This window comes from Chaetura pelagica, unplaced genomic scaffold (assembly GCF_000747805.2).
Source record: "Chaetura pelagica isolate M959 unplaced genomic scaffold, ChaPel_1.0 scaffold829, whole genome shotgun sequence".
Taxonomy (NCBI): Eukaryota; Metazoa; Chordata; class Aves; order Apodiformes; family Apodidae; genus Chaetura; species Chaetura pelagica.
This window is the reverse complement of record NW_009954535.1, coordinates 1,187,548-1,198,808: the sequence shown is the minus strand read 5'-3', so window position 1 is coordinate 1,198,808 and position 11,261 is coordinate 1,187,548. Positions and strand designations below refer to the sequence as shown.

At 42.5% G+C, this 11,261-nt stretch overlaps 1 protein-coding gene across 1 annotated transcript in view; it reads right to left on the bottom strand.

Annotated features, from left to right (window-relative positions):
• CP (ceruloplasmin (ferroxidase)) overlaps positions 1–10,223 on the bottom strand; it is an 18,957-nt gene extending 8,734 nt beyond the window's left edge. Inside the window, exons 1-8 of the mRNA XM_010004753.1 lie at positions 10,069–10,223; positions 7,105–7,349; positions 5,653–5,865; positions 4,978–5,151; positions 3,620–3,874; positions 2,654–2,819; positions 858–997; positions 159–284 (exon numbers count right to left, since the gene is read on the bottom strand). Of these exons, the coding sequence (XP_010003055.1) occupies positions 159–284; positions 858–997; positions 2,654–2,819; positions 3,620–3,874; positions 4,978–5,151; positions 5,653–5,865; positions 7,105–7,349; positions 10,069–10,223 (1,474 nt within the window). The remainder of the gene's footprint in view (positions 1–158; positions 285–857; positions 998–2,653; positions 2,820–3,619; positions 3,875–4,977; positions 5,152–5,652; positions 5,866–7,104; positions 7,350–10,068) is intronic.
• Positions 10,224–11,261: the final 1,038 nt, after the last annotated feature.

Here is an 11,261-nt window from a genome sequence, read left to right as displayed (position 1 = left end):
CGCGGAACGCAGGGGAGAGCCTGGAGAGTCAGACCCTGCCATAGACACAAGATGAGGAGTGATGCCTGAGGAGCAGAGGGGAGGTGAGGAGCAGAGGGGAGGTGAGGAGCAGAGGGGAGGTGCCAGTGCTGGCACAGGCCGTGCTCCCTGCTGCCCACCTTGGCACCCAGTGCCCCGGGGGCTGCTACAGCCCAGGCCGTGGGGCTGCACACTGAGTGGGCGGCTGGCTCTGTTCCTGAAGGTCACCCTGAGGCTCTCACCCACTTCAGCCTTGATCACGGGTCCTAGAAAAGAGCACATGGTCAACATTACAAGACGTTTCTGCCAAGCGACGTGCAGATCACTAGGGCAATCAGAGGCTGGCTACTTCTCCCTTTGCATGGGAAGCTGCCCCTGCGCAGCCACAGACCAGCTCCCTGGCACCGACCCAACTCACACAGCAGCCCAGCAGCTCCATTCCCAGCTCCTCATGGAGGCCCTGTGGCATGCAGGACAGTTCTTAAAGGAAAGGGACGTACAGGCATTGGTGCCAACCTCAAACTCAGTCCAGAGCCATGCCAGAAGCAGCCAGATTATAAATAGGGCTGGACCTGCCTGGCTTTGTAACTCAGAGCCTGACCTCTGGAGACTGTGCCACATTCCCACAGGCAAGTTGGGGACCACCAAAGCATTGCCTTTAAGAGCTTTCTTACACCCTGGTGTGGCGCGTGGAGGAAGCCACAAGCACCAGCATCTGTGGGAGTCAGGGAGAGCTGAGGAACCCTCCCTTGGAGGTAGACAGGCACTGTTGGCTAGCCAGTGGAAGTTACAGGTCACTCTCACAAATCTTTGACATGAAAGAATTTTAGGTATCTTACCTAAGAGTCCAAGATGTGCTTCCTCTGCGAGCCTTTTTTTATGTTCAGTGAAAGATCCATCTGTGTATTCTCTGTAAACAGCTTTTTTGTAAGAGCCACCAATTCTTGTCTCATTTTGCTCAAAAAATGTGTGAGACTCACTGTGTGAAAGAAATTGCAAGATGCAAACCGTTCAAGTCGTAATACTCAGCATTCACAGAAACACAGAATCATTACAGTTGGAAAAGATCTCTAAGATCATAGAGTCCATCTGTCACCCAGGAGGGAAAACAAACAAACAAACAAACACAACAACACCCACCAGGCCCACGAGAGCATGTCTTGAAGTGCCACATCTACACATTTCTTGAATCCCTCCAGGGATGGTGACTGCATCACCTCCCTGGGCAGCCCATTCTAGTATCTAATCACTATTTCAGTAAAGAAATTATTTCTAATACCCAGTCTAAACCTCCACTGGCACAGCTTCAGGTCGTTTTCCCTAGTCCTGTCATTATTCACTTGGGAGAAAAGCTCAACACGCACCTCACTACGACCTCTTTTCAGGGAGCAGTAGAGAACAATGAGGTCTCCCCTCAGCCTCTGCTTCCCCAAACTAAACAACCCCAATTCCCTCAGCCTCTCCTTGTAGGACATTTTCTCTAGACTCTTCACCAGCTTGGTTGCTCTTTTCTGGACTTGTTCCAGTCCCTCAATGTCCTTCTTGTTATGAGGGGCCCAGAACTGCACACACTGCTCACAGTGCAGCCTCACCAGTGCAGAGGTATGATTACCTCCTTGCTCCTGCTGACCATGCTATTCCTGAAGCTGGTGGCCTTCTTGGCCACTTGCGCACACACTGTCTCATGCTCATCCAACTGTCAACCAGCACCCCCAGGTCCTTTTCTGCTCTTCAGCCACTCTGCCCCAAGCCTGGAAAGTTGCCTGGGACTGTTGTGACCGAAGTGCAGGACCCAGCCCTCGGTCTTGTTAAACCTCATGCAACTGGCCTTGGCCCTTTGATCCAGCCTGTCCAGGTCCCTCTTACCCTTAAGCAGATCAACACTCCTGCGCAACCTGGTGTAATCTCAAACTGACTGAGGAAGCCACCTTGCTGAGGACACACCCTGTCCCCTCGTCCAGGTCATGTTGAACAAGACCGGACAGAGTATTGACCCCTGGGGGACACTGCTGGCTACAGGACTCCAACTGGGCCCTGTTCATTGATCACAATGGAGGTCTCTTGGATTATTCCTCAAAAAAGGCCCTTTCAGTATTTTACAAGTACTTTTCAAACAATAAGCTGTGCCTCAGCCCTCACGAAGCAGGGAAGTATTCTTTAACTCACAGATTAAAACCCCAAGGAATCAATCTCGGAAGTGACTTGATCCAGGTCATAAATATATAAACACAGAGCAAAGGGCAAAGCTACCCCGTGCAAGCCATTTGCTGGCTGAGATGCTACGAGCATGACTTTCATCAGCTAAGGAGATGATAATGAATTCCTGTCCTCGTTCTCTAACTCAGAATAATCACCCATCTTGAATCATCAGAGGTGACTACCTACACATATTACAATTCATCTTCATCCCAATGAAATTACATTGTACAAGTACAGCAAAATTTATAGTAAGATTGCAAGGAAAACAACAGACCTAATTTGGTCTGATATATATCCTGGCATAAATATTTAAGTAGAAATGAGGACAATGAGAAATTCTGCTTAAAAGTCAGTTCTACCATATGGCTTACCTTATTCAGCACGTTTATGTTAATTCTGCTTGGAAAGTAAAACTTCTTTAATTACAAACATTTACCTATCAGAGATTAATTCTTGTCCTGTAAAATGGTTTACTGCAGATGGGCCATAATTCCAGATGATCTCTTCAGCAGCAATGAAGTACTCTCTTATCTTTGTACTCTCATTGTGATTTGTTGTGGATTTCCCACAATCTTTTACTTCATAAAGGGCCTGCATACCACCTGGAAAAAAAATGAGGAGGTGGAGAAAACTACGGAGAAGGAACCATACTTTGTTTTCTTCTTCCCTGCTTTCAATCACCTTGACCACATCAGGATGCTGCTTGATGCAAGTTCTTCCAAAACTTAGAATATCTGTGGATTTAAACTGTAGGTTAAACATACTATTTTTTATATCAGCATTTTCAAATCTTGGAGACTGATTTTTGAGTTCTGTATTTCTTTCTACTTTTGTGACAAGTTACTCCTCTAGCTCACATACAGGGATATAGATCATGGAAAAGTGTGGCATTGGCTTCTAAGTATCTATATGGTTAACAATACTGGAAATATAGGAAGATACAGGGAAGAGAAATGCAGATAATCTCTGCTTTTTAGCCAATGCACTTTCCAGAACATGTCTTTGTCAGCAGGCAAGTTAGCCTGTCTGTCCTGCATCCTACGCCAAAAGATGGAATGAGCCTCAACCATTTTGTTGGCAAACAGAAAATTGTGATTAATTTCCCTCAGCAAGAGCCAAGCATCATGATCCTGTTTGTCCAAAGTTGAGGCTTGCAAAAGTGCAGCTGTGCCCATTGCTGCCAACTGATAACAATTTCCTTTACAGACAAGAATTTCCTTGATTTCCATGGCTAGACGCTCAAGCCCATCTAATAAACTTCTACACATTTCAATTACTGTTAGAGCTTTGTTACCTAGAGAAGAATGTCATTTGGTATATAATCAGGAGTATCACTAAGGGACTCAGCAGACTGTTAGCTCAAGCCAAAAAAACATTCCCAGGGCTGGAACTTACTCTGTACCTTCGATATGGTCATTCACCTGGCAGCTGAGCAGCCATTCCCCTGAATCCCTTGGTACCATGACAGCATCAACAAATGTGGCTGGGAAGAGGCTGATGGTGTCAACTCGATGGTGTCTTTCTATTAGGGTCTGTCCATGAAAATAGGCTGAATGGATATCAGCTTCATTTCCCATGCCAAAAAGATGCCATTTAACCTTATCTTCCACACACATGGTGAGGTCTGGGAGGTATCCATACATGTACCCGTTGATTGCTAAAAGAAATGTTAGTTATTGCAGTTACCTTCAGAGACCTTAGGATCTTTTCTTCAAAAGCAAGTGTCACACACCTATTGCTCTATTCTTCAAACTAGAAAGAGGATCAAAACTCAACCCCACACCTTTAGACTGAGCCAGTATCAGACACACACTTCACCTGCACAACCAGCAGTTCCTGCTGTGACTCTAGAATCATGTCAGAGCCACAGGCATCTTCTTTGCTGACACGAACAGTAAAAACTGTTTTTCTAAACTGTGATATTATACTACAGATTTCAGGAGTAAGAAACAGAACAGAAACAGAACAGTTCTCTGCTTAGGGCACCTGGGAGATTATACGAGCAAAGAGGTTCTTGGGCCCTAAGGATTTGATATCACAACTCCCAAGGTTTGACTGTAAAATATTTGCCATCACTTTTAATTACCTTTTTTTCCCTTTAAATTTAAAAGAACTTTTCTTTATCCTCCAATAAAAAACCTTTCTTAAAAAAAGATAAATTATCTACAGTTCATCTTTAAAAGAGACAACACATAAAAATATTACTTCACCATATCAATGACAAGCAATGTTAATATAACATTCTCTCACAGTGCATTTTATTGCTTTCCTGGAAGTTCTCATCATCTTTGTCAACTTTGGAAGGCTCAGAACAGTATGTCCTGATATTTTCCTCTAGATACCAACTGAGATTTTCATCCATCACAGAAAACATAAGGATAAATTCAGCATCAAAGTGTTTATCACCGCCCTTATTCATTGTATCTGAAAAAGAAAGCAGTATATTCAAAGTTTTTGGTAACTGACATTTTCTTCAGTTTTAAGTGGGCTGGTCACTATTTACTTCATATTTTGCCACTTGCCTTGAGTGTGAGTCTGTACCTAAACATACAGATACGCTCAGAAAAAAAAAGCAGTTTTGATAGATACTATAAAATTACTTTACTAAGAATTAAATATTGCCTGGATAAGTTTACAGTAAATAAAAACCTTTCTTAAAAAAAGATAAATTATCTACAGTTCATCTTTAAAAGAGACAACACATAAAAATATTACTTCACCATATCAATGACAAGCAATGTTAATATAACATTCTCTCACAGTGCATTTTATTGCTTTCCTGGAAGTTCTCATCATCTTTGTCAACTTTGGAAGGCTCAGAACAGTATGTCCTGATATTTTCCTCTAGATACCAACTGAGATTTTCATCCATCACAGAAAACATAAGGATAAATTCAGCATCAAAGTGTTTATCACCGCCCTTATTCATTGTATCTGAAAAAGAAAGCAGTATATTCAAAGTTTTTGGTAACTGACATTTTCTTCAGTTTTAAGTGGGCTGGTCACTATTTACTTCATATTTTGCCACTTGCCTTGAGTGTGAGTCTGTACCTAAACATACAGATACGCTCAGAAAAAAAAAGCAGTTTTGATAGATACTATAAAATAACTTTACTAAGAATAAATATTGCCTGTGATAAGTTTACAGTAAATCTGTTCCTCATATCCGTATTTACACATCTTTTTGCGTTACTAGCATGAATACCTCTCACTCATGGATTTGGGGACACAGTATTCTACAAATTATATTCACTGTCACACAAAATCAAACTACTTCCTACGCTATCGCAAGGCAGCTGAGAAGACAAAAAGCTGCTATTTCAAAATCAGCTGTAATATTTTCTTCTTCCAGTCAATTATTTCACTGGTATTTATCAACAACCATCACCAATCACCTTGCATGTGTATTTATTTAATTACTTATTTATGGTCTACCTTTTCTGCAAATTATTAAAGGCCCAACAAGCCCTGAGGCAACATCTCTTGGAGCATCGATGTGGGAGTGGTAAACCCGGGTTATGCAGTCTGCATCTTCCTCAGCTGGACCTTGATCTTCTGTCACATCCCATGTGTAGGTGTACTGGCTTCCAGGCTCCACAGCATCATCTCTTTTTTGCATATCTTTGGTGTTGTCAGGATAAAAAGCACCTGAAAAATGCCACACAGCCACCATTAACACAACACACTCACCTCACGGCATCAGGATAGCACCTGCTGTGCTTTACATGTTGCAGTAACACAGGATGATCATCCAAATACAGGTTACAAAAGATCTTTAAAATCAGGTGGGTAGATCTTTTCCTTATCTTTTAGGAGTCTTTTCATTTTTCTTGGAATTCCATGGGAGTCCTTCAATTAATGGCACATTAAATTTAATCCTTAATTTATTAGGAAGGCATTATGTAACTTTGCTAAAAAGATAACAATTGGAATATTTGTAAATAATTTGTTGAATATTAAGCTTGGAAACTGTTCTAAAATATCATATGTGTCCTCAAGTAATATAGGGGTCACTGGGATGAGAGCAACAGAAAAAAAACAAATTCCAGCATTGTTCCAAAAAGCCCATGTGGGGGCTTTTTGTGGAGCCATGTGGAGCCCTGCTCCATAACACACTGCTCTGCTCCCACAGACCATGTCTATTCCAAGTCACATACTCGTTGATGAAACACTTCCTGAAATATTAGAAGTTGATACTTTACAAATCCTTCTAATAAAAAATTGTTAAAGACTGCTTTTGAGACAGCAGCAGATTCTCAACAATTCACATATGGTTTTAAGGCCCACTAATAAACCAAACCCCTCCAGAGCCACCTTCTGGTGTTGCCTGGTGCAGAATCCCCTGTCCCCCAGAGCCACCAGCCCAGTGACCACGAGGGCAAAGCACCAAGGACCCCAGTAGCCCACCAACCCTGCAGCTTGCCATGTGCCAGATTCACCTGCTGGTTTGTTACTAAGCAATAGCTGTTTCTCCATTTTAAGCAATGCTTGTGTATCTTATATACGATACATACAAATTTAGAGTTGGAACTCGAAGTTTTCACTGTTAACTGTCTTCTTCACAACAGCATCAATTTTTCCTTTATGTATCTCAATCCTGCATCTCTTACATACCTTTATACCCTTATTCCAGGTGAAATATAAATACTTGTATTTCAGGTGAGATGCTGATCTAAAATGTCTTCTTTATGAATACCACTTTCGGGCTTTGTACTTTGCTCTTGAAAAAATCATCAAACTTCTCTCCAATTTTAAATGGATTGTGTGCTGGTTTAAATCTTCATTTAGTTGTCTGTCCAGTCTTCTCTTTGATGAGAAAATACCACCTACATTCAGAGGAATTATTTACTTCTGATAAATTCTGGCACAGAATAGACTCAACCTTACCTTCATTTTCCTTTGTGTATCTTACACCATGTGGATGCAGTGTGTAGTTTCTGGAAGCAAAGTTTTTCAAGTGAATAATAATAGAATCTCCAACTTCTCCCTTAATGACAGGGCCTAAAAAACCCAGCCATGAAGGTTTGTCAACTATCACATCATATAAATGATTGGTGTATTGAGTGTAGACAGCCTTCTTGTAAATGCTTCCTATCCTATGTGGCCCTCTTTGGACAAATACTCCAGCCTGCCTGTAAAGAAAACACAAACACATCTGTGGTGTCAGATACTCACTTTGTATTTGCATGGTGTTAATTAGTAGGGTCTCAAATGAAGACCAGGCCTCCACACTGCTGTGTACAACTGTATTTGTGTTCAGGGGCAAATATGTCTCCTATCATAAAGAGTTAGTCATCCATATAGAGATCAAATATTAAGCACTTGATTTTTTTTTCTACCTACTTTGTAGACCAAAGATGAGTATATTTTATACAATTTTGGGCAAATCTGAGACCTTGTGGACAAGGCAAATAATAGTTCTTGTTGCTCAAAACTTTTGTACTTGCATACTTAAATTGCTGTAAGACTTTCCATGGCCTGTTAAAAATAATAATTTCCATCATCATGCTATTATGTTAACTGCATAATCCTTGATCCATTGCAATAATCCATTTTCACTGGAAAATTAATTTAAGGTGTCTGGACATTGGCAAAATGACAAGGTGCTGCCAATATCCAGTGTGTGCATGTGGGGTGAGGGGTATTCAGAGTGATGAAATGAGACCCAGCCCTTAGCTTGCCCACCAGTCATAGATGGAGATCACAGCCTCAGAGCTTCATATGCATATACCCTAAGAAAGTTTTATTTTTACAGATTTGGCCCAAGAAAATACCAACAGGTTACATGAGAGCTTGGTTAGTGGGGAAACAGCCTAACTCAGGAGGCAAAACAAGACTGGTGGAGATGGCATTCTCTGCACTCCCTTGATACCTTGTGGTATCAAGACCTCGGAGCAGTGTAGCTGCCGTGGACGTGCTGCCCAAGCACAGGTCACCACACATCTCTGCCAACAGCTTTGGAGCCAACCTTTACCTATGCGGAGGGGCAAATACCTTTCAGTAAATATTTTAGTGTCTGAGAATAGTCAGCTCTGTGGAAAAAGTGCTTATGTTCCCTAACTACAATAGTGAGAGAAACTGCCAGCCTTGGCTGTTCAAACCAGCAGTGCTGGTGCTCTTAGCCCAAACTCCAGAGTCTCTTTAGCAACAAACCCTCCTGCAGATTTCCAGGCCCATTTCAGGAGGATGAACTATGGAAGCAAACTTGCTCCAGGAGGAGGCAATCCCAGGAGACAGGGCAACACTGCCTGGAGTTTAGCAGGCTCCTGGTTCCTTATCTTACATGAGGAGAAACAAAGCAAACTCAGGTCCATCTTCCCAGCAAGCTGTACTGTGAAGCAAGTTAACACTGCCCCAAAATGCACAGTATTTCCCACGGGCTGAGCATTGTTTGAGAGCATTGTACCTTGGCAAGCACAGATCTGAAGTGTAATTAAAATGGCAACTCAGAGCTCCATGAAACTTGGAGAGCTTAAACTTAGTTGCAAATACTCAGTTACTGGAAGTCTGAGTGCAGGAAGCATTTTAGCTACAAATCAAATAAAATAAGCATGTTATGGCTCTTCTTGGACTGTTTAAACAGCTACCACCTAAATGCAGAGTATTCCTTCCAGCAGGTACATCACACTCTTCCCTTCCCCTGCTGCTCACTGCCTTGCTAAATTTCAGCCTCTGTACACACACAGCCTCATAGCTGAAAAAAGGTTCAGGAGGAGAAGAATCAGAGAAGCTGAACACGGGAAGGGCAATAAAAGGGACCAGCTCCATAGCAGGCATGTAACCACTGAAAAACTGGAATTAATTTAGCATGCTGCAGGTTGCCTCAGAACACAGAAGAGCAGTGAAAGTGCAATGAACCGTGGTGGTTTGTTATGCTACTACACTGCCCTGCAGCTTTCAGGTGAGATACCTTGCAGCTTTCAGGTAAGATACCCTGCTTCCACCATTTATCAGCACTACTAGTCTGCTGAATCACTGGCAGGGTCTTACACGTCACTCAGGTTATGAGTAAACAAAAAAGCTGACTGCTTTGTCTCATGCTTGATGAAGTGGCAGATTATGGCTGAGATATTGTTGGCTCTCATTAGAGAAAACAAACCACAGGGAATCTTCTAATCCCTCATCTACAGATTAAATTATTTTTCTAATTTCTTATTTCTCTCTTCCTTGTTTTTATTTTAATATAGTCCTACTTCATTTTAAAGGCACTGGAAGAAAGTAACAGAAAGGAACATTTTTTATCTATCAAATATTTCTCTGACACCTTTTATATTTGAGTTTTCTTTATTGATTAGTCATATCTTCAGGGTGCTCCCCTCCTCCTCACCATACCCATTGCTCTACTCTGCACAGGGCCCTTCTTGCCCTGTGACAAGCAACCCAGCTCGTCCACTGTGGATGGGAGGACCCAGCTGTGCTGCTGCACCACTGGAGAAGACCCCTACCAACAACAAACAGCTGAAAAGGAAACCTGTGCCCAAAAGGAATGTTTTAAACTTGTCAAACTTCTGCATTTGAAAACCTAACAGCAAGCCTCCTCTTAAGAACTGGCACTCAAACATCTTTGGACATTCAGGGTTTTTTTCTAGTCTCTACTTAGTAAATATTTCATTGCAACAAATTCATAAGAAACCTGCATATCCCAACACTTTTGATTAGCAGAGCATTGGAATGTACCTCTCAAGCAAGCCCAGAAAAAGATCAACATTGATTTACACGTCTGACAGAAAATCCACTGACAACATCACAATTAACTTCACTGCCTCTACCCGGTTTTCAGCCTGGCTCTAGTGCCTAAAGCAGACAATGCAGTAAAAGCAAACTCAGCCAGCATGAACTGTTTTTACTTACTCCTCTTCTGCAAAAAGCTTTCCAGACACAGCATCGGTGCTGCCGGGCGCGTAATCCCAGACTGTCTCTACAATGCCAAGGTAGTACTCCCTCCTCACTGCTCCAACTTGGCAAGAGCAAGAAACCAGGAGGCAACTTAGGAAGAATAGCTTCATTTTGCACTCTTGTGGGAAATGTGATATAAAAACACAGGACGGGCACAAGGAATATCCCTTTATATGTTCTTGTCTCTCTCATTCTCCACCCTCCCTACCTCCCCCTTCCCCATTCCTATTTGCTTTGGTGAATACAATAAAATGTTGCTCAATGCCTCTCTGTCAAGAGTAAACAAAAGATTCTGGTAAGCTTGTCATTTCAGATAATCTTCAAAGAATTTCCTTCAATTTCTGCCAACCTATCACACCAGTTACAATTTAGACTGTTACTGGACTGTAGATCTTTAGCTGAATCGTAAGCACTGTAGATTTAAATGGATTTACAGACTTGCGCTTAATCACATTCTTCACTCTCTATAGCTTGTATACTACTGAGAAAATAACTCCTGTGAGAGGGGCACAAGAGCCCCGAGTCTGAGGGCACCATGACCAGCTGTACACGACAGGCATTTCGCTGGGGTGCAGGAGTGGGCACAGGGCTGGACCCCCAGCTCCAGACCTCCTGCTGCCTATTTCCTTCGCTCTTCTCACTCCACAGATCCCTGCTTTTCACCCTCTGCCAGCAATCCCCAAACACACGGACAGGGAAGGGAGGACCGAGGCCAGCGGCACCAGAGCTGAGCCTGCCCCCCGATCAGCGCTGCAGACGCGCCGCAGGTTCCATGAAATGCCACCTGAGCCCAGCGTGTGGCATCTGCAGCCAGAGATAAAAGCGACCTGCTTTTCCCGACAGAGGAGGCGGGGATGTTGCATCTCATTTCCAAGAAGTTTCAGTATCTCCCAAATGGAAATGAGGCTCAGAAATTCCACAAAATGAGCTCCCTGCCTTATCTTACTCCTGGTCTACCACCAGACAGGAAAAGCCACATTCTTCAGTGATTAAATCATAAAAGATGTATAAAGCTCCAGGTAATCTTAACTGTCACCGTTATCTAAATGCACTTCCCAAGACAGAAGACTTTACTTTTGCTTTAAGTTCTGCAAACGTTTTGTATCTGCCAGTCTCATTGAAAAAATAACAAGATTGGACCTTAAACA